We start from the raw sequence: 27,729 nt of genomic DNA on the forward strand, positions 1-27,729 counted from the left end.
TTAAGTAGCCACCTGCAAACTCTGCCAAAAGATTGCACAGCTTTTTCACTGTGGGAGATTTTGAGCTTTCATGCCACATAAAAGATAAGGCAGTGCAGGAAATCTTTGATTAGGATTAGTTTTTGTCGACTGGCCAGCATATTCTCCAATAAATCTTGTAGGTAGTCAGAGGAAGCCTCCAAGCCCTGCACTCTCATTGACAAACATTCTGAAGAGGTCTGAAAAACTTCTTTTTCAAAGGTCCAACATTGATTGTTGTAGATGTTTGTGTAAAACACACAAAAAGAGTTTTCTTCCCTTAAGAATATGTGGAGAGAACATTAGTTCAGGTCAGCTCAGCAGACTAATCAGAAAATGTCTTTGTGCTCGTTTTGTGTTATAGTACTTGAACATGACAGAAGTCCATGTTTCTCCATTAAATGCATCCTGACACATTTTGTACTGGCTATTTAGGAAATCAGGTGACCCAGTTTATAAAAGCAGATTGATTAAAGAAAAAAAGAGAGACAGAAAAAGGGAAAAAAATAGAAGCTCAAGTAGTAGTAGGTTGCCTTTTCATTCCACTTTGTCCATTCTCCCCAGGGTTCTTAAAACAAGCTCTGTAAAGTTGGTCACATTTAGAGCCAGCCCAAGGCAAAAGCAAACTAAGCCCAAGGCAAAAGGAAACTAAGCAGCTTCTTAGTTTGCTAAGGTCTTCTGTGCTTAAATGCTTAAATTTTAACTCAGACCACAGATCTAGACTTTTCATGTTTGTAACGCAAATTATTTGTAACAGTGCCACCTAGTGGCCATATTTAGAAAACTGTCCTCTACTTGTTTATGATGTGTGATTTTTCCTCACTCAACTTTGAGATTTGATCAAATGTGAGGCAACATACAACACACTCCATAATCATATTCAGGCTGTGGCCTCAGGGTGCTGTCTGGAACATCTGCACCAAGTTTGGTGTAATTTAATCCAATGATTGTGCAGAGATAAACTTTTTGATCCCACAGTGTCCCTATCACCAAAATGTCCAAAAAAAATCATTACACAGGGATGTTTAATTGTTTATTAAAATATATGTATTAATTTCTTATGTAATAATAAAATGTGATGAAGATGTGCACAACATATTTGATGTGTATTTATGATTCTGATAATGGCTCTGACTCAACAAATATAATGTTTATTGGCTTTTCAAGTGGTGACTGTATGTTGTTTTTATGACTTTTTATTTTTGTGTTTTTATCATGTACAGCACTTTAAATTGCCTTATTGATGAAATTTACTACACAAATAGACTTGACTGATTGACAATTAACTTTTGTGCTAGTGATGCACAACAGCAAAGTGGTGCAGAATCATCCAAGGATTAAGATGATTCAAGGTTTTTGATTGTAGGATTTATAGTTTAAAAATTATTAGCTAAAACACATTGACTTTTGCTAATCCTTTGTCTGAGTAGTGGTTAGCTCTCTCTACCATATTAGATGTCTTCCATCATTTTCTGGTTCTTCAGCCCAATGTGTTTTAGCAGAAAGTAAAAATACTAATAAGGAAAAATCTGTACAATTACAAAGGGTTCCATGCTCTGCTGGAGCAGTCAAATTGACTGGATTGCACTCAGTCGTTAAAGGTGATAAGCGTCTGTCTTCCACCACTTGGTGTTGCCGTTACAATTTAACCTAAGCCCATGCCCTGCCTGTCGACCAAGAATTGTACATTTCAGTCCTCACTTCAAGATCAAGCAGTTTCCTGGAGCAGGCAAACAGGCCTGCCTTCCGTTGCCTGTTCTGCCCCCTCTGTGGGCTTGGAACCCTAATAATGTAGTAGGAAGGGTGATTGAGGGGGACGGGGTGCTGCATATTATTTTTAAAAATACCCTGTGAGAACCGTTTCGAGTTGGTCTGACTTTTTGACCACAGAAAGTTTCAGCAGTAAATGACAAAAAATCCATTAGTCTTGTTGACGTGGTAAATGCTCTCCTAATTACTTGTCACAAGACACAAAGGTCACCCCAACACTCGGTTTTTATTAATTACAGGCCATTCTGACTAAAAATATCTTGTAATGCACATTTCAGTTATTCCCCTGGGATGTTTTCTGTCTTGCATGTAGCTCTTAACACTGCAACACAGAAAGGGAGACCTTAAAGCTGAGGATGGCTCAGCTTTAAGCAAGTTGCTGCATTGGAGAGCTCTTCCTTCATGCTTTTCAGGCACAACCCCAATCTTCTCTTACTTATCCATTAACTCGCCTAAAGCTCAAGTCTCCATGGCAAATCCTGGCAGAGATTCTAATGAATCCATTTGGTCAAAATAGGTCTATCGCAACAAATAAATGATGAATTAAAATGAGGTTGATAATTGCCTGTTTTCGTTGTGTTTGTTCTCTTTCTACCAAGAAAACTGGATGACAAAAGTTTCACTCTGATGCATAATCTGACTCTTCCTCTTCTCACATTCTTGGAGTAATTAGCTCAACATATGGGTAGCGATAAATGATAGCAACAAGTGTCAGTATCCCGCCCAACTCAAGGGATGCCATAGCAACAACAGCGACAAAAGTTTGACATTTTTCAACTTGCTTGTATTGTGTTGCTAGCTTGTCTACATGTTTGAGCACATTCCACAGTCACTGAGGTGTTTAATCAACACACAAAATACGTAAAGGTCAGCTCAAAAGATGGTTTTCCTAATTGCCAGAGATGTCCTTTAGTCTCATTAAAACGCCAACATTTCTAAAAATGCTGCAAACATTTGACACCCAGTAGTATGTCTGCATCTTTTCACAAAAATTCTAACCACCAGTTTTACTTATTTCCCTTGTCTGATTAATATGTTTATTTGCAGAGACTCATAATCAATTTTATATGTGTTTGTTTGGTTTATATATTCTGAATATTTAAAATGTCTTCCAGTTCAACTGTTATTTTTAATTTTTTTTAAATTAGCTTGATCTTTGAGATTGTGTACTTGCATTATGATTCAATTTTTATGCTAAAAATGTGTTTTTTTCTGTTTTGGATGACACAACCTCTGAATTTTTGAGACTTTGGTACCTATTGGGATTCAGAGCTCATTTGTTGAAATGCTAATTTTTATATAAGACTAGCAGAAATCCTATGCAGAAAGTTTTCACATGGTGATATTTTTCATTTGTTTATTTTTGTTCATTTGGACAGTTGCGGCTCATAGCTAATGGAAACATCTAATTAAGTTTATTTTACGAACAAATATTTAAAGAAACAAGCAACATGGCGCCGGATAAAGGGGGGAAAGTAATCGTTAAATAAACAGAGTTCTGAAACTCGCTGCATGTGGAACTGAAATGTGTTTCTGGATTGTGACGTCTTTTTTTTTCTCTGGTTTCTTTATGATCGAAGTGAGGACTGTAGACCTGTTATCTTCAAGATGTGTAATTATTCTCATGTCCTGCTGCTCTCTTTCTGCTGCCAAAGAATCTGTCCGTGTGTTGTATATGAAATGACATTGTAACAAGTGTAGAATTTTCTATTCTTGTCTTGTAGATTCAAATGTTGTGGTGACAATTTTAATTGGCCGTGTGTTCCTTCCTTTAGACATGCAACTTATTGGCTTGTTATATGCATTATTATTGTTATGGGTTTCAAACACAGATGGTATGTTAACCAGCTCTGGATTTCCCCTAAAACTCAGATGCCTGCCGGTTTAGATGAGATAGATTATAGATTTATAGATTGATTGATCTTTCCCTCCCTCTGGGATTTTCCTTCAGGGAAATTGTCTTTATCTCTTATTATTTAATGAAGCTGAATTCAAACACAAACTTTAGCATTTTAAAACCTTTGAAGCTGCTATTTAAAGCATTGGGTGGTTTCTATGACTTCATCTTGTGTATTATGCAAAAAAAAGAAGAAAATTACTATTTTATCAGAAACTGATGGTTTCGTGACTAAGTTTTTAAAAATCATCTACAAGCTTTTATTCAAATGTTGTTAAGCTTCTTCACTCTTATCAGGACGAGTCTGTCTAGTTAACACTCCTGATTATTGAAGGACTCAGATATTATCTGTTCTTCTGCTTGGTCCAGGGAGACTATGATCCCGTCAAAACCCGCGTCATCCACCTGACGCTGAACCCAACTGCCGAGGCCAAGCAGCAGCGTCGGCAGGAAGCGGAGGCGGTCCAAGAGGAACTGACGCGTCTGAGGGAACTCGTACGCTCCTTCCAGGAAGGAGGCGTGGCCTCACAAGACGACTCCAACATCCATACTCCTGGCTTTAGCATCAACTTACCCCCATCCAAGGAAGTGCTGGGTAAGATTCCCAATATGGAAACACGTCATTGATTAGTACAGAATTGGATCTTGATGAAAGCATGGGAAAATAATTGTTTGTAGAACTTGCTAGTTTAATACAGATTTGTAAATAAGATTGAAGTTAATAAAAAAGAATAAATGTTGAGTCTCACAGCTGCAGCAAAAAGTCTTTATGGGCTAACGGTGGAGAAACGACCCGACCTCACAGGAAAACTGTTTATCTGATTTAGCTTTGCTAACTAGCCTTAGCATTCGTGGTAGGAGGAGCTGTGTCAAAGCAGAGAGCAAGGGGGAGGGTGTGAGCAGCAAGTATACGAGCCTGATTAGCAGCACTGAGACACTCCTCTTGGCTCTGATTGGTTGTTTCTGACCAGCAGTGGTACATTTGTGCAGATGGCAGTAAAACCACTGGGAGGAGACGGAAGAGCTTGATTTCTTCACATGTTGTCTGTCTGCCTCAGTTTAACAAATATGTAAAAATGACATTTTTATAAAATTAAGCTGCTGCAGCTTTTAGTATTCTTTTGATTACTCCAACAGAAATGTTGTAATAAGCAAGAAATTAATTAATCCTATGGTAAATTAAAATGAACTCAATGATTTCCATTCTGATGATTAATAATTTTTGAAAAGCAATTTTGTTTACAGATACTTTATCAGTTGTGTGTGTGTGTGTGTGTGCGTGTGTGTGTGTGTGTGTGTGTGTGTGTGTGTGTGTGTGTGTGTGTGTGTGTGTGTGTGTAGTTTTTTCCCCGATTTTATTTATTGTTTTTGGATTGTTTTATTTCGGAAACTTAAAATATCTTCCAGTTCCAGTGTTAATTATTTTCTTAACCAAATTAAAGTTTATGTATCTTTGAGATGGCAAACTTGGGTTGTTATGCAATTCATCATATGTGCTTGAAAATGTTCTCAAAACAACAATAGTGTCGTTTATCACAATAACTACTGGAACAATTTATCAAACAGTTAGATTTGCTACGGTGTCGGGCCTGGTTACAACTAGTTTACTGTCATAGCCAGACAGTAAGCTGGCAGAATTCACTCAGCCTACAGCAACATGGCTATTTACTGTAGAAATAAACTGCATTTGTTTGAATTTTTGCTAGACAAGTTGAAGTGATACCTGGTCCTGTTTCTACTGTGATGAGCATCCAGCTGTGATTTTATTTTATGTTGTAGAAGTAAAAGTGAGCAGCTGTACTTCTATGGAGACATTGCATTTGTTTTGTTTGAGATCTGTCCATCAGTGCTGCGTCAGTGTAGTGAGAATAGGTGGAGAATGCTCAATGTTTACAAAGATGATGTCTTGCACAGACGGCTGAAATTCATATGTAAAACGTATTCAGTGCAGGCGTATATTAATTATTATATTTTGCTCTAGATTTACGTAAGCAGATGGAGAGCTCCGAGCTGAGGAACCAGAGGCTGAAGGAGGTGTTTCAGAAGAAGATCCAGGAGTTCCGCACCGTCTGCTACGTCCTGACTGGTTACCAGATAGACATAACCACCGAGAACCAGTACAGGCTCACCTCCGTCTACGCAGAGCACATGCAGGACTCGCTGCTCTTCAAAAAGGTATGCAAAATTACAGGGAGGACTCGATCCATACTGGAGGAAACACTAGTAATGTCGACTGCCATCGACATTATTAGATCAAAAGTACAATTGAAAAGGATTTCACTGGTACAACATTCATAGACTACTACTGGGACTAGTAGGCAGAAGAAAGGCTTTAGCTTCTCCAGCTCTCACTGTGAGCAAGGAAGGTTGGTGGAATCAACTAACTCACACACTCTTTGGTTACCTAGCAACAAAAAAGTTGTGGAGTGAAAACTGTGGATGAATAAGGAAAAGTAAATCCAAAGGTTTGGCAGTACTTAAGTAGATTTAATCGTGGATACTTTTGACTTTAAGTCTACTACAATTAGACATTAAGTTGTGCTTTGTATAATCTCTTGTGTTACTTCTTACATTTGTTTTTCTTACATCTTTTTAACAGGCTTATTAGTTTTAAAGTAATCAATGACGTAAACAACTTAAGCTTTGGGTCATAATATAACCCAGAGTTCTCTTCCGGTTATCTTGTAAAGTTCTAAACTGAACTCTAAATGTAGAGTTCAGTACTGATTGATCTCTACATTTTATAAATATAGAGTTGATACTTGTCTCATTGAGCTAAGAACATAAGTGGAAGAATTATGTGTGAGTGATACAGAGGCTGGCAGAGTGTTAGGTCAGGGACATGGGGCTTTAATCTCTCTCTTGCTCCCTGTATGCTTGAGTAGGTTCAATTCTAACTGTATGTGATTGTCCCTTATCTGTTGAGCAAATCCTTTACTTAAGTACCTCTAGTGAGAGGGGAAAAATATGTTGTCCTTCCTCTACTCATTCATGCTTTTTTCTTTTTTTCTTTTCATCCGTCCATTCAGTGGTGGGTACATTCATCCCATTTATCTCTGTTTTTGTTCATCTCCCTCTTTCTCTGCTGCTCTGCTCTGATCTGAGCTTGTAGCAGTGGGTAATCACTGTGTTGTTGCTTGCTGGTGTGATGATGGGTGTCCTGCAGCTAAGACAAATCCAAACTGTGGGGAAATCATTTCCGGCAAGTTAGGGAGCAGGTTTAATATCTTTGTAGCTAATTAATGCCTTGCTCAAGGACAAATTTGAGATCCGACAGGGTAAAATGTGACATAAAATTATAAACGAGGGGAATGAGAATGTGTGAGAATAGGTGTGTTGTTATTACAGCTGCTGGTGTGCCCAGCTCGCCCACCTGAGACCCTGCTGGAGGAGACAGTTTACTGCCAATATTTGTTGACCTCATATATTCATCTAAAAATCTAAAAACACACACACACACAATGTGTACACCCTCTTGGTGTACATTTTCCTGCTAAAGTGATCACATGTTTGCCTCAGTCTTTTTGATACCAACCTCGTTGCATCTCAAAGTTCATCCATTCACATGCACAGAGCAGGATGTGCACAGGGTTGTAAAAAGGTATTAATAGGTGATGGATGAAATTAGCAAAAAATTAAGACCAAGGTTATAACTGACTAATACTAACGAAATAACAAAAACTGAAATAAATAAAAATGGTAATTAATGGGTGAGAAATTACAAGTAACGGGACTATATTGTGCGCTTATGAAATTAACTAAAACATACTGAAATCATAGATATAATATCCTTACGCTTTTGTGTTTACGGATCTATTTATTAGCTTTTTGAACTGATCTAACCATAATGAAAAAACCCCACACTATCCTGATTAAGACTTAAAGCAATAAATATCATCTGACGAGGTATTCATTTTTTGAACAACGACTTAGCAATATGTTGTTTTTCCATTTGTATTAGGTACAGGTCTATCTTCTAAAAAAATCCAGTGTTTGCACATAAAATCTGTCTGAATTTTATGTTCTAGTCAGACCTGAGCCATACTTTTACTGCTTTAAGTGGGTCGCTATGCACCGGTGCGCAGTAACAGAACTTTAAAATTTTCCCCCTCAGTGTACTGGAACAATTTTCCTTCACTCTGTCGGAAAGTACCTTTTCCGGTATTGTAATAAGTGTTGGATCAGTCTGTGTTTCCCCTTCAGTATGTAGGTACCACTTCTCCTGTGTCGTCATTCTATGATCTACCGACCACCTGGTTACAATCCAGCAGCGTTAAATGCAAACAAAATGGCATTTTGAACAGGAAGCATAGAAGCCTCTACAAATGGGATTCTACCGTTAATCACCACACCAATAGAGTTGCCAGATAACTTTGCTAATATTCCCCTTTCAGCAGAGGCAACCAAATCTCCCTTCTATGATATACAAGATGTTTAACTGGCCACAGTCGCTCTCCTCTACTCGTCGTTTGTTAATGAATTCATCGCTGTGTGACACAGCGGTTACATCTTGTCAATCAACAAACATGTTGATTGACATGTTTCACCAACCTTCAGTCAAATTATTTTTCAGCCCTCAAAGCATTGCTACGGTTTGTGAATAACTGAAATTGTTAGCGGAGATTCTTGCCTGGTCATGCCCTGCCTTCTCTCAGCATGACTGAGGTCTGCCTCATTACGCAATGGTTAGAAGACTTTCTGTTTCAGTCTTTGTCATGGCTTTAGGTGTTGTTGCAACACTTTTCCTGCCTTTCATCATTAAAACTCTACAACTCCAGCAGCTGACACTGTATGAAAGTTTGAAGACATAATGTGATTATAACTTCTGCAACTTAAATACCAAAGCATAACTTTGTATGGACTTACTGCTAGTAAAAGTGATCATGTACAGGGTGCACCCCTCACTTCTTTTCAAAAGACAACAAGTGTCTCTTTTGAGCACCTGAAGCTGATAGAAAGAAGTACTGGAGCTAAACTAAAGTGTTATTGATTTGGCTTGTTTTATGCACACACCTCCTGATCTTATACCTGATCTTACCTTCAATTGAATTTAATCAGATATGGTTGTTGTTGTTTTTTTTTTTGTTTGTTTGTTTGTTTCAAAAAGGACCAAATCAAGAGTTATGGTCAAACAAAAACCACAGCATTCATAAAAGTCATTCTTTCATAAATTCCAATTGACTACTGGCTTAAAGACGTAATATTCAGACTCTGAATATTACTGATGAAAATTTAAGGCTTTCGTTGTCTCAATTGACATCAGTTGTAGACTGTTGCCTCTTTTTTTTTCATGCATGTTTGAAAAAAATAAAATCCTTTAATCTTCTATGCAACCAATCCTCCTCAGAGCTGCTTCTGCCTCACACACCAGCCCTCCCCTACCACTGCCCTACTCAGCTCCTTCAGACTAGCCAGCAACAATTAGCAAACACCTGATTAAACTCTACATCTACTGAGCTCATTGTAGGGACTATTTCTCAGTGCAAAGCTGGTAAAAACATTGCTAAAGGGCTAATAGAGGAGCCATGTTGTGATGACTTCCTGAAGGTGGAGTCCCAGTAAGAGCAGAAGTTTCTTAAAGAGATAGAGGCCCAATTTAAATTAAGTCAAATTCTTTTAAGTCATATTTGATATATAACCTTTTTTTATAACAACTGAAGGTAACGGTTATTTAATTGTGCTATAAAATGTGCTTGGAAAATACATACTTTTCATTAAATACCCTTCAATGAAAGTGGAGTTTTGCTGTAACTGGCATGCAAACGTTTCTGGGGTTGACAGTTAAGAGACTTTAAGCTTCTTTCCAAAGCCTTCCTGTTGAGAGGAAGTCACTGACCTGACGTGTGGTACATTATCAAGTTTAAAGTGAATGAACAAGCATGCTAGATTGCAAGGTGGGACCAGGTGGTACACATTTACCAGACAACTAGATCTGTAATGTCAGCAGTGCTCTCTTCACAGCTGTCCAACATGGAATGTGGAGTTTATGGGTTTCATACCTGTTGTAAAACTGAAGATACGGTTAGCGCTGCTCTAATGCTGATTGGCTACGCACAATGGAAGGTCCTTGAGAGCATTTTGATTAACATTGCATCATGAATTATATGGACACTGCTGTGCTAGAAGACATCCTTTTTTGCCATCCCAGGGGAGAAACCTTCATGGCTGGTACTCTCAATCAGCTGTCAATCAGCCCAACACTCAGGAGCCATAAACATGAAATGCCTTGAAATTTGACTGACAGTTGCAGTCCTCAGAGACTGAATGCTAAATACTCAACAACACAAGTTAACTTTAACATTAGATGAAATGAAGCACTGGTATCAGAAGACGGAAAAAATAAATGGATGAATAAATGAGGTTTTACAAACCTCAGACTCTGACTTCATTTGAACAAGCGGCAAGGACATAGTGGCAAGAAAATTCCCTTGTACTTTAGATATTTCAAATATTTAGACTTATTTCAACTCCATGCTTTGGACTCACAAAGAATCAGATAATGTTGATACCTGAGTGCTCTTTCTTTTGATCAATTTTACAAACTTAGTGTGAAGCCTGACTGTGATTTTTTGAACAGCTAATCTGTAGGGTTTTGAAAGATGAAATATTACGAGTGTCAGAGTTGACTGTCTTTGCAGTATTTTTTTATAAATTTGAATTGGTTTGATTCAAAAGCTGGGTAGCTGTACGTAGTTTATCAAAAGCTCTGCTTGTTAATGACAGATTGGTGTTACACTAAGCAAATTATAATATCCCACTTTTAAAGAAAGTGGAAGATGATCTTGCCATATGGAAAGTCATACCCATGGGAAGGGTTGCTTCAATAAAAAGCTCTGTTTCCATGACAAAAGTGTGTAAAGCTTTCCACTAAAGTAAAAAAAAAAAATAAAAAATACATAATTTCCCAGTTGCTGTCTTTTTGTTGAACAAAAACATGCAATTGAAATCACGCATGAATAAGCTTGTTTACGTGATATTTCATTAAAAACATGCCTCGTCATCGTCCTCTTACCACTTCCTATCGTCTTCGGCTTTTCTGCCGGTGGTAACATCCGTTTATTTATAACGTGACTCATGATGCGAAAGAAGGGTTTTCATTGTAGTTTTGTGAAATGCATTAATTTTGATGCATCCAAAAAAAAAAGACCACACCAGTTCCAAAACTTTAATAACAAAACAAGATTTTTCTAACTTGACTTGTTTTAATTAAGAAAGTTTGTTTTCAAAACGTCAAATTCCATAATTTTATGGTGAATGGAAAGGCAGCCAGTGATGGTTTTGCCAAGAATCAATTACTTGTTCTCAGTGATCCCAAGCAAACTGTCATCTGGCTGGTTTAGAATCTCTCTCTCTAAATTTCTGTGGAAAGATAAACCCTGCATGTTAGCTTAAAAACACAGCAGAAGACCAAATGTAGAGGATAAGATCTGCTTAACTTTCATTTTCACTTCTTGGCTGACAGGTTACGGTACATTATAGAATGGTTAAAACATACCACGCTAGATGAGTCCCGGCTAGATGTAGAACAGACGCTGTGCAATAACATAAAGATTTTGGATCTACCATTCATTAGCTCAAACATAAAATGACATGTATGGTCTAAAATAATTGATATCAGCTTTTCTGTGGCAGCATGGTGGGAGTTTCTAAAAATGACAGTCTTCTTTAATCCCATGCAGAGGTAGACCCAGATCAGATCAAGAGTCAAGAGTTACTCGATTGCACTATAAAATGGCACTACGTACCTGGAAAATACACAGTACTGCCCCTTTAAAAAGTTTGCTCAAACTGTTTGTGTATGATCCTAACTTGTTTGTGCCTTTATGTGTATTTTTAGCCTCCCGCACTGGATGATGGGGCTGATTAGCACCACTGATTAGGTATTTCTGAGGTGCTAATAATCTGCGGGATAAATGCCTTAGATGTGTGAGGGGGGAAAAAAATGTGCGAATTATTTTAACATTTTTTTCTTACTCAACTGAGGGAGAATCATGGCTTGTATGTTACTATTTGTTAATTAAACGTCCCAATTAAGACATGATTTAAAATCCATCAAAGCTTTGAGAGATTAGTTGTATAATGTACTTAGTTACATAGAGCTTAGGATAATGTTGCCTAAAGAAAAACACTTTATTTTAAATCTGTAGGTATGTGATCTTTTTTTATGTTCAGTTCATGCATTTCATTGATTTGTGGGGTTTACCGGCATTAGCGATGTGTGGCGCCACATAATATGATATGACGTCATTACTTTGGCAGACTTTCACACCTCCAAAGCAGAGGAGCAACTACATGTCTGACACAGTAGTAGCAACAGTGGCACTGAAGCTAAGCTAATTCGAAGCTAGTTGCCCCTTATCACATCGGACAGGGTTGAGGGGGAAGTAAAATATGAAGGGTTTCCAAAATCTAAAGTGCAGCAACAGAAAATGTGTTTTAACTTGGTTATGTCATAGAATGTATCAGAGAGCTTATGTTAATTATAAATTGGATCAAATCAAGAGTCAAACAGTGACAACAGAAGGTGTCACAATACACCTTATCCAATCCCCAGTGGTTTTGTAACAACAGAAAGACAGGCAGAGTATCAGACTTCTACTGATTAGGAGGGGGCTTAGTGTTTAAAGACAAACCAGAGGATCAACCAAAATAAAGAAAACTTGTATGATACAGAAAATTGTACTTTAGTTAAGACATGTTTTTAGATGAACAATCCTTAAATTTTACTTCCTGTGAGCTGCCGAATCAGACTGTCCGTGGCTCAAACACTTCTGCGTTTAACGATCAAATTAAACAAACAGATATATAGACATGTGCAGTCTATAGCAGCTACTGGAAACTTTTCAAACATTCTCCACAGAGAGATTTTTTTTTTCATACCTCCCTTTACTTTTCCTCACTCTTCTTTCACTTCATCGACCCTTCCTCTCCAGCGTTCCCCTGAAATGAAAAGAAAAGATATAATCTCAAGGCCAACTCATTAAAACCTACTTCCAATTAACTGTAAAGTCTATCACCTGAGGGAAGGTTGAGGAAATGGAAAAACAGGTATTGAGTTTGAGCAGATATGTGTTGGTGTAGCCAACTGTTTATAAGGCGTCAAGTAGTTTGTGAAAAACTTTGAAGGGAGACAACAATTAATAAGGGGCAGTTTATGAACAAGGTCTTCCTTTAATGACTTGTCTCAATTTCAGCTGCCACTGTGGGGTGAATAAGAGTGTGAGTTCCTATAAGATCCATTATCTTCATTTTGATACCAGTCATTGTTGGAGGGAAACAAGCCAGCCACCTAAAACAGATGTATTGTGCATCCTACTGTATCCTACTGATGAGAAGTTCTTTCTGGCTCTTTCTTTCTCTGCCTTGACTGTTAAGATTTAACTAGACCATTGGTACATTTTCTACAGCTGTCCACAAAAGCATGTTACTTTTGAACGGCTTATGATTTGACTGTAAAATAACGTGACAGACTCATCTAAAGGGAATGACAGAGGACTCTTCTTGCTTTTATTCCTAAGGGACAGAACATCTAAAATGACGAGTAGGAAGGCAGAAAGAGACAAATTAGAGCTGTGAGAGACAGATAGACAGAGTCTGCACAATACAGGTGCTGGTCATAAAATTAGAATATTGTGATAAAGTTCATTATTTTCCATAATGTCATGATAAAAATTAAATTGTCATATATTTTAGATTCATTGCACACCAACTGAAATATTTCAGGTCTTTTATTGTTTTAATTTTGATGATTTTGGCAAACAGCTCTTGAAAACCCAAAATCCCTGTCTCAAAAAATTAGAATATTATGAAAAGGTTCTCTGAACGAGCAATAAAAATAATCATCTGAATCAACAAAGTAACTCTAAACACCTGAAAAAGATTCCTGAGGCCTTTAAAAACTCCCAGCCTGGTTCATTACTCAAAACCGCAATCATGGGTCAGACTGCTGACCTGACTGCTGTCCAGAAGGCCATCACTGACATCCTCAAGCAAGAGGGTGAGAAACGGAAAGAAATTTCTGAACGAATCGGCTGTTTGCAGAGTGTTATATCAAGGCACCTCAGTAGGAAGTCAGTAGGAAAGAAAAAGTGTGGCAGAAAACGCTGCACAACGAGAAGAGGTGACCGGACCCTGAGGAAGATTGTGGAGAAGGGCCGATTCCAGACCTTGGGGGAAGCAGTGGACTGAGTCTGGAGTAGAAACATCCAGAGCCACTGTGCACAGGCGTGTGCAGGAAATGGGCTACAGGTGCCGCATTCCCCAGGTCAAAGGTCAAGCCACTTTTGAACCAGAAACAGCGGCAGAAGCGCCTGACCTGGGCTACAGAGAAGCAGCACTTTGGACCACTGTTGTTCAGTGGTCCAAAGTACTTTTTTCGGATGAAAGCAAACTTTGCATGTCATTCGGAAATCAAAGTGCCAGACTCTGGAGGAAGACTGGGGAGAAGGAAATGCCAAAATGCCAGAAGTCCAGTGTCAAGTACCCACAGTCAGTGATGGTCTGGGTGCCATGTCAGCTGCTGGTGTTGGTCCACTGGGTTTTATCAAGGGCAGGATCAATGCAGCAGCTATCAGAAGATTTTGGAGCACTTCATGCTTCCATCTGCTGAAAAGTTTTATGGAGATGAAAATTTAATTTGGTCTGGAATCGGCCCTTCTCCACAATCTTCCTCAGGGTCCGGTCACCTCTTCTCGTTGTGTAGCGTTTTCTGCCACACTTTTTCCTTCCTACTGACTTCCCACTGAGGTGCCTTGATATAACACTCTGCAAACAGCCGATTCGTTCAGAAATTTCTTTCCGTTTCTCACCCTCTTGCTTGAGGATGTCAGTGATGGCCTTCTGGACAGCAGTCAGGTCAGCAGTCTGACCCATGACTGCGGTTTTGAGTAATGAACCAGGCTGGGAGTTTTTAAAGGCCTCAGGAATCTTTTTCAGGTGTTTAGAGTTACTTTGTTGATTCAGATGATTATTTTTATTGCTCGTTCAGAGAACCTTTTCATAATATTCTAATTTTTTGAGACAGGGATTTTGGGTTTTCATGAGCTGTTTGCCAAAATCATCAAAATTAAAACAATAAAAGACCTGAAATATTTCAGTTGGTGTGCAATGAATCTAAAATATATGACAGTTTAATTTTTATCATGACATTATGGAAAATAATGAACTTTATCACAATATTCTAATTTTATGACCAGCACCTGTATATTGCCGAAATATTTATGAAAAACGTAAGTCTTTCAGGGACTGGGCTTCACTTTGCTCATTGAAACAAAGCACTCATTTCTGTATTGCTTATTGCCATGAAAGTAAACATAAGCAATAAACACAAAGTCTAATGGGAATACAAGACTGAATACATGAACTGTGTTTTTTTTGTTTGTTTGTTTAATAGTGGAAATGAAACCTTCAGAGAGAAACCCAGGAGTTTAAAATCCCAGTGACAGAAGGGAATGTTAACTCTGATTTCTCCTGACAGTCTTCTGTCCTGCTTGCCCCCTGGGGAGGTGGTGTGCTTGTAGCTTTGCGTGCGTGCGTGCGTCTGGGTGCGTGCGTGCGTGCGTCTGGGTGCACGCATGTTTGTCACTGTGTATGCCTGTTTGCGTGCCGGCTCCGGTTGGGTCCCACTGACTCTTTGGGTCAGTGTCTAGAGCATATGTCCTTTGTCTGGTTGGTAACGTGATACATAGCAGCAGAAATCCAGCTGATGTCCCCAGCCACAGAATGACAGCCCCCATGTACGTTTGTAGTTTGTTCAATAATTGATATGGAATGAATGTTAGTGATGAATATTTGCTGTGTTGGGTCTGTAGCAGCGGTACAAACATAATATGAGATGAAAATTACCAAGTCGGGGCACCACTCTTGAGAAAATAGGCAAAACAAATTCAGTCTGTTGTCTCAAGAAGATATTTGTAAGAATGGATAAAAATGGTGATACTTGTGAGATCCTCAAGAAATCTTGTCACATTCATACTTTAGCTGAAGATATTTACCACCGTTCACTTTAATCTTATCTACTACTTGTCAGAGTGGCTCTCTTCTTTACAGATCCATGCTCTACTCCTCTTCCTCAGCTACATCCTCAGTAGTTTAAACTTTGGTGAAAGAAAATTCCTAATTGGTTAAATTGCTCACATGACCTCTGTGTTTCCTGAGCTGGCATCTAAACTTTTTTCCAGTGCTATAATTTGTTGCCTCTTTCCTCATCTTTTTGGGTCAAATATGTGTAACATTAAACCTTCTGGGTGCCCCCATTCTTCTCTCGTTCCTCTATTCTTTCTTTTTTTCTCTTTCTATTTTTCATCTCTTTCCAGAATATCTGATTCTGCAGTAAATTGGATTGTTTTCAGAAGCTTCTTAATTGGCAACAAAAATACAAATAATAACTGGATAAAGTAATTAATGTGGAAAATGTTGCATTCAAAAAATAAATAACAAGAACTTTCTAAATAGTAAGTAAAGAAAATGGGAAAAATTAGAAAAAATAATTTAGGAAAAGTAAACCAGTATAACTATTAGTTTGAGAAAAAGGAGGGATTAAATAACGGTTATGGTGTTAAATTAAAACTGTTGAAATGGATAAATTTTACTTTGTCACATTGGATAATCAAATAAGTTCGAAATGTTTTTACTTTTTGGATGTAATCTTTGCCACAATTATTACTTTATCCAGCCAATTATTTTATTTTTATAGTTCTTGCCAAATGTGGCATGATCAGTATTCCATACATTCATCTTAACACTGGATCTGCATATCTTGAGTAGGTTTAACGTTCACATGACAGTCGTTCATGATTCTTGTTGGTTTAACCTTGAATGACTGAATGTAACGTTGGAGTCCAACATCTCTAAATACACATTGAAACTTTAAACTGCTGCAAAGGAACACCTGGAACTGAGGTTTCACTTCAGTCGGCTCAAAACTGGACTCCGAGGATTACTATTGGACAATAGCAGATTGGAAAAACATTCACTAGTTCAATGGACATTAATTAAGCTGCAAGAATCAGACAATAGGGACACATTTTGGGGTAAATAATGTGAGAGTATAAATCTATTCTCCCTTTTAGGATTCAAGGGAGGATATTGCACTGTCACACACAACATGCCTGCTAGTGTTTTTCATTTTGAAGAGTTAAAAGGGAAAAGGTGACAGTGTGTCACTACATAGTTACAGTCCAGTGTCGCAGGAAGTCACTGATTACAACATAAACTTTTTGTAGCACATTTGCTAACTGCAAGTTATAAAGAATACAAACAAAAATGTGTCCTAAAATTAAGTTATGTGAATTGTTAGTGGACCGGGCAATTTCTGGTTAAAAACAACCATTTCTTATGTTTTTCTCTCTTTTTTTGATCACTTTAATATTGCACTCAAATTAAAGTTAAATTTTTTCTAAGACTTTCAGTTTCAGATTAAGATGCTATGATGAAGTCTGTCAGACTGCTTGCTGCAACTGCTCACATGTTTTATGTATTTATGCCACTAAGAATCAGGTTAATCAGTTGCTCATTTTAATTGTCTATTATACCACTGACAAAATAATTTGTACTCATCAGATACTTGTTGCTCATACATAAGAGAGGCACTTTAAGTTTAATGAACAAACGGCTGATTAGAATATAAATATGGATGTTTTGCCTTTGGTGCCGTACGCAGTTTTCGTCTTCGGTACTCTGACATCCTGCTTTTAAATACAAAAAAAAAAAAAAAGCCAGAGCCTGCATTGAATTGGAAACATATTAATCTGCATATCAGATTTTTATTTGTTATTCCTCCACCACCAATTAGCATGTATGTTGTGCATTTGAACTGTGCGTGGGTAAAGAGGATGCTCTTTGTGAGACAGGCGTAGAGGTGAGTACTGCAAATGTCACTGACGGGACTAAAGAGAGTTGAAGGTTAGAGTGCAGTCATTACCATTGGACTACGGTAAAATGATGTGGCTAGAAATCTGTGCAGTAAATGACATTGATCGTAAGAGGCAAAGAGAAAAAAAATCTTGTCTTTAATTAGCATTAGAGCTCAGATGATCTCTGACTTTCATCATCTCAATAAACTATCTGTCACATCCATGGTGTGACATCTTAACATTATAGTCTGATGAAACAATGGTGAAAGACTTCAGGCATAAAGAAAATTGAAGATCTTGTGCTTTTCTGGAGTGATGCAGTTAGTTATTATCTAACTTATTTAGCATAATGCAATTGTTTGGAACTCCATAAAGAGGGGAAGAAAATAAAAGTAATAGTATCCACTGTTTGCTAATAAGAGAAACATCTTAAGCAGACGAGTTTAATTTTTGAAGGCTTGTGTAAATTTCCACTTGAAATGAATAGAAAAACTGCAATTAGGAGTACTACAGCAAATGTTTTAATGAAATTGGTAATTAAAATTAATTATCTGATGGGACTCCTTGGATTCAGCATAATTTGAAATGAAACTTCAAGGAGTTGAGTGTAGGTTAAACAAAATAACAGAGGCCTGCCCAAATGAAGTTGTTTGTTTAACTTAGAATAATTTTACATCGCCACTGATTGTGAAATCTGCTGTCCAAACTCCTCCAAATGCGACTCCTTGGCTTGTGAAACTGTCATAGTAATAAAATCTGAGTGCTCCTACTTACATGCAGTTGTTTAAAACTTATTTTCCAGCAATACAATAACCCGAAGTATACAGCTTGCGATACACGGAAATAGTTTGAAGACAACAAATTTTGAGTGGCCTTGAGTGGCCCAGTCAAAGCCCAGACCTCAGTCCAATAGACAATTTGTGACTGGATTTGACTTAGTCACACAGACTACATGCTGTGATTACAGCCGCATCTATCAAATACTGACGTAATGCAAAAACTTATTTTATGATACTATTTTTTAAATTATTTTATCATTATTTAATAGTAATTAGTTTTCACTTTGGCTTTTAAGGATTTTTTTTTGTTAAAAAAAGCCAAATTTTATTGATCATGATTGGTTTTCAAAGGAGCAGTATTATGTAGAATCAACTTTTTTGAGCTTTACATCATGTTATAATGTCATTCACTCATCAAATATTTTATTTATTTTTTTATGTAATGTAGAGAAATCCTTTTATCTCCATGGCAACTACTCAGCTGTGCAAAATTCCTGAATGGAGCCAGCTCCGCCTTCAAGGACGAAGCTTTGCAGTTTCCAAACTACAGCGCTTCTGCCTCACAGATCAGCCCTCCCCTGCGATTCTCCACACTCAGCTCCTTCAGACTAGCCAGTAGGGCTGAAACGATTCCTCGAATGATTCGAGTACCTCGATTACTAAAATTCCTCGAGGAAAATTTACCTGCCTCGAAGCTTCGTTAATTTATGTTTTATTAGTTAGCGCACCGTGTTCCGGCCGGGACTTCATTTGCGTTGCGCGGAGCTCTCACTTCCGCCTCTGAGTTGTTGACAAAAGCTAAGTCTCAGCGGCATAAAGTCCAATCTTCAAGATTGGCCCGTGGGGATTTTATTGATTGATGATAATGCCCGACTTTTTATCGTTTTTGGGGAACCAATAAGCATCCTTAAAATGACTGGGGAATGCCTGGAGTACGGCAGCATTTCTCCTCCGGGGCTGCTGGTTGAAAGCGAACGGCGGGAAGAGCGCTGAGGTGAGCGGATAGCCTGAACAGGGCGGGCGGCTGAGTAGCTGATGCTTACCGTGTAAATGTAGCTTTACCGACGAACCGCACAATAAATTTCATATCCCGGTCTGAAGGAACGGGTGGCGGAGCGCATCGTACATGGCTGGTAGATGAGTTTCTGAGTGTGACCAGTGAAGGTGTCGTAAATATCCCGTATTGCTTCCCCCCGTGTTCGTCCCCCGGTCTAACGGTTCGTCAGTCCGCTGGTCTATTTCCTCCCCTCCACCCCATGTTCGTTCATTCGCCCTCTCCTTCCACTCCAGGCGGCATTTCCCGTATTTTCAAACCCAAAGCGTGACAGGTTAGGTGGCAAGGTGAGTTTAATTAATCTATTAAACTCACTGAAGATGAATACATAAACTAAAAGCTGGATTGTAGACATTTTTTATAAGCATATTTGTGAGCCTGCCTCTTTGTTATTAAATTCAATATAATTTCAGATTTTTCTATAACTTTTCTTCTAGTTAACTTAGAAAGTGAGCTATTATTGTTACAGGTTAGTTTTCCAAACTACAAAAAAGCAACTGTTAGGGATGCTCAAATATGAAAAATTGGACTGATATTGATATCTGATAGTAACACCGGTATTATGCCAGATTTACCAATATTTCATTTTATTATTATTTTTTTTATCCGATTACTCGATTAATCGTAAGAATAATCGATAGATTACTCGATTACTAAAATATTCGTTTACAACAGCCCTACTAGCCAGCAGCATTTAGTGAACACCTGATGGAAACCGCACATGTTTCAGCAGATGTGGAACTGCAGATCTGCTGAGCTCATTTTATGAGCTACTCCTCAGTAAAACCCTGGTAAAAAAAGCTGTATTATACTTACATCATAATACCCCTTTAAGTTATGTTGTCTCGTCTTTCTTATTTTAAAGCCAGCTCTTAACTGGCTTCAAGAACTAGACTGCGGTTTGCTTTTCCACAGTCCGTCCGTCCGTCCGTCCATCAATTCATCAATTCATTCATTCATTCATTCATTCATTCATTCATTCATTCATTCATTCATTCATTCATTCATTCATTCATTCATTTTCTTTACACTCCTGTCCCTAGTGGGGTCGGGAGGGATGCTGGTGCCTATCTCCAGCTGACATTCCGGGCGAGAGGCGGGGTTCACCCTGGACAGGTCGCCAGTCTGTCGCAGGGCAACACAGAGACACACAGGACAAACAAACATGCTTTTCCACAGTCTAAGAGAGTATTTAGATCCATGTCATTATTTCACAATAATCTCATCCTGCAATAAAACTGTTTTATTGCAGTTTTATTGCATTAAAACTGCAATAAAACAAGTTTTAATGCAGAATAAAACTTGTTTTACTGTGATTATTATGAATAATCACAGTAAAAACACATTTTACTGCCCCTTTAAAAGCAGTAAAAAGGGTGAAACATTCAAGGAGGTGAATACTACTTAGTATCAATGTATCTAAGCATAAATTTAGTCGTACTTTTGCCGTGTTATGGTCATAATCCATGCTGCAGTAGATATTTTCACTGGGTTCCCGTAATCCATTTTCTCTGCGTCACACTGATTTGATTCCTGACATTTTTTTTAGGTTGCTGGTTACCGCTTGGAATATTCCAATGCCACATTTCCTCGTTTAACAGCAATTGCATTTCCTTAAAATGAATGAATGATGTTGGTTATGACATTTTTTGTAATTGCCCATAGATTATGTTGGCTCTGATGATTCGATGGATGTGTCAATCATCCAGATCGGCCAATGGGCTCCTGAGACTCTGTCATTTACAGAGTTGGACTGGAGAACTGAAAGCTTTGACGCAATGAGGTCAGAACACGTGGAGTGTTTTTTCCACTGTACTTTGACTTTTACCACAAATACATTTGTCATTCGTCATTCGGGAGGAAAAAGAATCCTAAGAAAAACCCTAAGAAATTTTAACAATGTGCTAAATTGTGCCAAAATAGCTAACTTGGAAAAAAAACAATGATTCTTTTTTTGGGAGAATGTCTTTTCTCTCCATTTTCCCCCCACTTTGTGTCATTTTAATTTACTGTCACTTAATAAGAGAAGTGTGGATTTTTAAACCTCTGGAGTATTCTCTGGAGTCTTGCAGTCATTTTGATACCACATCAATTCAAATAAATATTGTCATTTTTGAGCAGAAGTCCGCATGGGGCTAAAGATTCTCCTGTTAAAATCCAAACATTTAAAGGTATTCTTACTTAGAGAGCTATTTAGAGGAAACAATGAAAGCCACATTTCTTAAAATAGAGCTTTCAGTATATGCAAATTTTAAAACTTAATGGGCAGGGCTTTTTGTTTTGCTTTTAGCATACTCTAGCCCCGCAGGCATCCTGACATTATCTTTCAGTAAAGGACTTGTCTTTCTGAAGGTGGTTGTGTGCTCCTTTTCCTCCAACCCTGTCGATATCAAGAGGAGTGTTATTGTCATTCAGGCATCTTTCGGCTGCTTGGCTGGAAACAGTCACTATAAAGCACCGCTCTGCATATCAAGTCAAAGTATTGATATCCTTTAATTGGATAGACAAATGAAAAGATAAATGAGATAATACTTCATTGCATTGTTGAGACTTTACCTTAAATTTTCTTTACAAATGTTCTCACTACTATTACTAAGATTGAGGGAGCAGATTTTCTCTTTTTCTTTGTTTACGCATGAAAAAAACCTGATGTTTCCTTGTGGATAAAACTTGTCAGTAGCGTCTGCAGCTGTACGGCTGTATGCTGCGCTTTGAGTACCTTGAGATTTTCCTTTGAGTAAAAAAAGATATATATGTAGTTATTGGACTTTTTATTATTTCCACCATTTGCTATTAATGCAATTGTAAAAAAATAAATAAACATGGCCTTTTGTGTCAAAACATCCTGTAGATCGCCCACGTCTTTTTGGCATCTGTGGTGAGAGCCCCTGCTGGTCCTAAGGCTAAATGTTATTGGTCAGTTTACTTTTGTTTATTTGGCAGCTTGGCGCTCTTTCTGTAAGATTAATGTGACCATACACTGAAGCTAGCTAGAAATGAATAAGTGGAGTAAGAGGAGTTGAGTAGATCCCGCCTGACCTTTGAACTCATGTTGAACCGTTTTTGTGGGTCATGTAGATTGCATCTGTGTGACATCTGTGTGGGTTAGGTTTATGCTGGTTTTGTGGGCCATGCACATTACGCGTGTTGGAGATGTGGTTGTGCACGTGGGGGTCAGGTGCAGTGATAGTTTTCTGCATACTCTCTGGTAATATCCAGCAGGCGCCCATGAAACTTGTGATATTTGTTTTTTAATTTAACATCACCTTCCATGGTTTTGCAGGTTTTGCAAGGCGACATTAAGTCAGCCATGCAGTTCTGTTGATGCTTAAACATATGCAGTAAATAGGACCTTGCTGATTTTTTTTATTAAGGTCAGATAATGTTTAAAACATTTTTAAAGAAGTGTGAATATGCAAGTAAGCATTGATAAGGTTGGTATTTGGATGCAACTGTGGTTTCATTAGACCTTTCATTAATTTTGGAATATTTTATTCGATGAAGAATAATAAACACAAATCTAGTCTCTGATTTACTTTACTCAAACGTATTTGAAAATAGTAGGATTTCACACTTGTTTTGTGATTATTTTTTTTTGCAAGCAAAATCAATGATTTTGTGATTCTACTTTACAAATATTTGCAAGGAATTTTACACATTATTTACACGTTTATGTATGACAGTAAATGATACTTCTAGTTACTTGTCATAATTATATCAGACTAAATTAAAATAATCAGTTTCTGAGAAAGCAGTGATTTAGTTTAAGAGCTATATTTCATGTTGAGCAGGACAGTTTTGTGGCCCTGTTGGTGGTAGTGCCTCGAACCTTTCAGCGGTTGCTTGTTGGCTCATTTCCTTCCATACCGTGAAGTGTTGAATGCACTGCCATTAAATTTACACTTTTCCTACTTAAAAATAAGAATATAAATTCAAAGTCTTCATATTTTCTGAATATGAATAATATTAAGACCTAATGACGTTCCCCTCAGCCTGAGCTGTACTTTGTGTTTTGTGCCAATTAGTAAATGTTAGAGTCACAGAAGAAGTGAAAAGGCATGGTCAGTGTGAACAGATTGATGTCTGGTTTTAGCATTCAGCTCAAGGCCCTGCTGTGTTCAACTGCAGCACTGCAGAGATGGTAGCACAGCATACATCACAGAAAATGGTAAGAAACATAAATAAATGAACTTGATGAACCTAATGTTACCCAGTTATATCATGAACTGAGAAAGAAGATTAAATTATAATAAATGAAGGATTAGGTTCAGCACCTACGTTCTAAGACAGCAAGACTCTGAACATCTATGTAGTATACACACAGGCTACTTCTCTCAAACATACTTCAACCTTCTAGTTAAAATACTTTAATCAACAAATTCAGTAAGCCAGTAAACCTCAACTAAACGTGTGAATGTGTGTGAATGACTGAATGTAGTGTTGTGAAATGCTTTGGGGGTCCTCTCAGCTTATACAAGTAGAGGCCATTTACCATTTAAAGTACGAAGTAAATATGAAAGAATATTGAAAATGAATGACCTGCCAAAAAGTACCAAAAAGAATAGCACCAGTAGAATAGGACTATCCCTTACAGTTCCACATTGGGGAAATTCAGGTATTGCAGCAGCAAAGTGACAGGTCAGCTAAAAGTGTTAAAATACGTATCAAAATGTCAGTAATTACAGGACAGTTATCAAAAATAGCATACTGTGGTCCAAAGGAATGTGCAACTGAGTAGAATGTTTTTTTTATTTTATTTTTTTGCAAAATGTGTGTGTAATTGTGCATTTAAAAACAGCCTATTTACAATGTATAAAAACAAATGTGCAAATACCAGCAGAAGTGTTTTTTGGAATGAGTAAAACTATTAATAACTCCATTTTATGCGGCTGAACCACTGCGGCTTCCTCACGCTCCTTCTCCCGATCGGGAAACCCCTCGTTCTGTGTCTTGGCACCTTTTGCTCACTTTGATAGGATAAATGTTCCCTGATTTCAAAACTCGCTGAAGTGGTGCTTGTAATTCCATTTACAGTGGGGAGCAGAGCGGAGATTCAACCTCAAAGTTGTATGAGTGTGAAAGCGAGGCCCAATAGATTTACTTTCACAAGAGGAGCATCACAGTTTTTGCCATGACGCTCCACTTCATATATGTATGAAACTTTATTAGCAGTTGCTTTGGGTTTATTTCAAATGTGATGGGCAGAGGCAAGAAAGAGAGAAAGACTGGGAAAAGATTTAAAGAGAAAGAAGGAGATGTTGGAGAGAATCATAGAAAGAACACAAATTGATACCCTTGAAGTCTCTCTCTCCACCTGCAAAAAGAAAAAAAAAACAAAATCGAGAAACCACAACAAGAAGCAGTTATAATAACAGTTATAACATCACTGGAAAGATGTATGTAGTGGGAACCTCGATCCAACTGAAAGTGTATCTGACAAACACCTAAGTTCAAATATGATTATGATAAATGGGATTTGCCTTACTCCATTAAGCCCTCCTGTCATGTCTGGAGGTCTGTCTCTGTTGCAGAAGAAATGCCTGTGTGGAAAATACAGTTTCTGTGGTAGGAGCTTTTAACAGCTAGTGTTCCTCATTTGCCTTAATAATTAAACATCTCACGGATACTTAAAATAGCCGTGTCCTTTTCTCGGTGTAACAACCTTCACACCAAAGACTGTCGTTCATAACATGAACACCCAGAGTAAAATATTTGATGAAATGGCTGTGGCTTTATAAAGTTAATATTTAGGATCTCATATCTGCTAAGTGTGTGTGTCTCAGAAACATTGAGTATCATTGCCTCAAGTTTGTTTCTATTACCATATGTAAAACTGAGTAGCCTTTGTTGGGCCATCTGTATTTGTTGGCTCACACATTTGGCAAGTTGAAATCAAACAATGAGTGGGCGCTTCAGGACTGGAGCAGACTTCCAGGCTGTTATCTTGGTTTTCCATTCCAACTGACTGTGGGGGTCCTCACAGTTTGCTCAACTCTCACAGGCCCACACGAAACAATCTTCTGTGTCTTGCACACACCCACTCATATGCCGTCTGTTTCCATGTACCATAATACATCAAGGTGTTTCAGAAGCTGAGATCTCCATGGTAACTGGTTGCAGTGTTTGTCTTTTGTTCGTGATCAATGTTTCAGAGGCCTCGGGAGTCTCTGGAGCCTCATTCGCACGTGTTTGTTGTTCACCTGGTAGCGAGTGTGAGGATGTGGTGTATCTCTGAGGCAGCCACACAGGAAACCGCAGCACACCAGGGAGAATTCTGGGAGAGCCATGGACTGAGGGGCAAGATGAAGAGGGAGGAAGTTGTCAAAGAAGAAATTGTCCTGAGAAACACCTTAAACCACTTCCAGCCGGTGTTGTGACTAGAGTAGTGAGAATCAGTTTTGAATCAAAGACTTGGCCATGTGAAAAGATTAATAAATACAAAGATGATCCATCCATGAACGTAATCCTATTTCATGGCTATACTGACCACATCCCCACAATGATGGAGTCAATATCAATAAATTAAAATATTACTGAAAAGTTCATTTATTTTGGTAATTGAATTTACTTTGCGGAACACATTAGGTAGATTAATTACACACAGACTGATGTTCTCAAGTTGCCATTTCTATTAATGATTTTCAGTTTACAGCAAATAAAAACATGAGTTTTAAGATTAGGATATTACATCAGATAGATAATAAAATACATGTTTGAATGCAGAAATGTGGGATTAATAAAGATAAAATAACTGCTTAAATATTTTTTTAAAGGTACTCTTAATCTGGCAGATGTGCCTCATTGCAATGGATATTCTAATATACTGAAAATGACTACCATTAAAGCTCAGTTGGTAATATTCTTTTCTTTATTCATGCTTGAACAATAAACAAGCCTCCAGTCACTAGATGGCAGCACTGCTCATTGATGAGGCTGCCTGTTCAACCCAGTAGAATTAGATTTTCAGACCCTTCTACCAACTTTTTTTCTTCAGAAAAACAACCAGCAACAAATCTAGTACCGTATTTTCCGCACTATAAGACGCACCTAAAAACCTTCAATTTCCTCAAAAGCCGACAGTGCGCCTTATAATCCGGTGCGCCTTATATATGGACCAATATTGAGCCACAACAGGTCCAGCAACGGACCTTACCACAGGGGCCGCGTTTCATTGGCTAATGCCCATTTTAGGTCACAGTGCAGCTACCACGTGCGTGACCGTCTCACAAACACAAGCTACAGTAGTAAACATATGCTAATGTACATTGTGGACCATCAAAACCATGAATGCCGACTTACCCAGCCTTGCAAGAACAATAGGCATCAGTGATCTTGTCCACAGCTATATTTATGCTGAGGGTGTGAGGATCTGCTGTTTTCCTCATCTATCGGTAGCTTTTAGCTGTGACGCGCACAATGTTGGAGGCATCCAGTGGCTCAAACACCTTGATGTCGTCCAAAAAAGATGACATGAACTTGTTGGTTCCCCTGTCCATTGTCGTGGCTGATATGTTGTGAAAATCCGGCAGAAATGCTACGCTAATTAACTCAGATCGAAATGAAAGACGTCATGTTTACACAGACATGCAGTAGGCTGCTTACGTAGTTGGTCCACTACGGTAAGCAGCCGCCAACTTCTTTTTCCCCGTAGAAGAAGTAGTGCGCGGTGCATGCTGGGATAGTTGTCAGAACACTGGTTTGTTAATAAAGTTTGATAATACATTTAAAGGGGGGGAGGGGCAGGGGAAGAGAGACAGAGACTGCAGCGGCAGCCTGTCGGTTGGTCTGTGTTACCCAGAAAGCAGTTGGGCATAATATCGCAACACCAACACCGTGAGTGAAACAACGGCTGGGCCAGCCTACTATATAAAGTACTCGGGGACCATTTCTTTATTAATGTGGATGTGTAATAATAGAGTATGAAGCGTCTATTCTATGCGCCTTATAATGCGGTGCGCCTAATGTATGAAAAAAGTCCTAAAATAGGTCATTCATTGAAGGTGCGCCTTATAATCCGGTGCGCCTTATAGTGCGGAAAATACGGTAAGTTTTATTTGTTATTGGAGATTTGTGTGACAAAATGCAAAAATGTAAATTAGGCAATGGCATAATTTAGCACCTTTTAGGACAGCCAATAGCCACTTTTCCTGCTGTATCTTACGAAAATAATCTTGTATCGCATTTTGAAATGGAAAAAGCTGATGAAAATGGCAAGTAGCAAATGTTAATAGTTTACAAATGTTTTTGAATGTTACTGTTTAGTATTAACACATCTCTCTTTTCAGAATCACACAGACTAAACAGTCCCGATTAAATATTACAAATTCAAATAAAAACTGCTTATGGAAATTGCTTTAA

At 38.1% G+C, this 27,729-nt stretch overlaps 1 protein-coding gene across 1 annotated transcript in view; it reads left to right on the plus strand.

Moving 5' to 3' along the window:
* mad1l1 (mitotic arrest deficient 1 like 1) overlaps positions 1 to 27,729 on the plus strand; it is a 50,360-nt gene that overhangs the window by 18,317 nt on the left and 4,314 nt on the right. Inside the window, exons 16-17 of the mRNA XM_014985876.2 lie at positions 4,055 to 4,280; positions 5,667 to 5,860. Of these exons, the coding sequence (XP_014841362.2) occupies positions 4,055 to 4,280; positions 5,667 to 5,860 (420 nt within the window). The remainder of the gene's footprint in view (positions 1 to 4,054; positions 4,281 to 5,666; positions 5,861 to 27,729) is intronic.

Source organism: Poecilia mexicana, unplaced genomic scaffold, assembly GCF_051168715.1.
Source record: "Poecilia mexicana isolate PSO_F unplaced genomic scaffold, ASM5116871v1 scaffold_2, whole genome shotgun sequence".
NCBI lineage: Eukaryota > Metazoa > Chordata > Actinopteri > Cyprinodontiformes > Poeciliidae > Poecilia > Poecilia mexicana.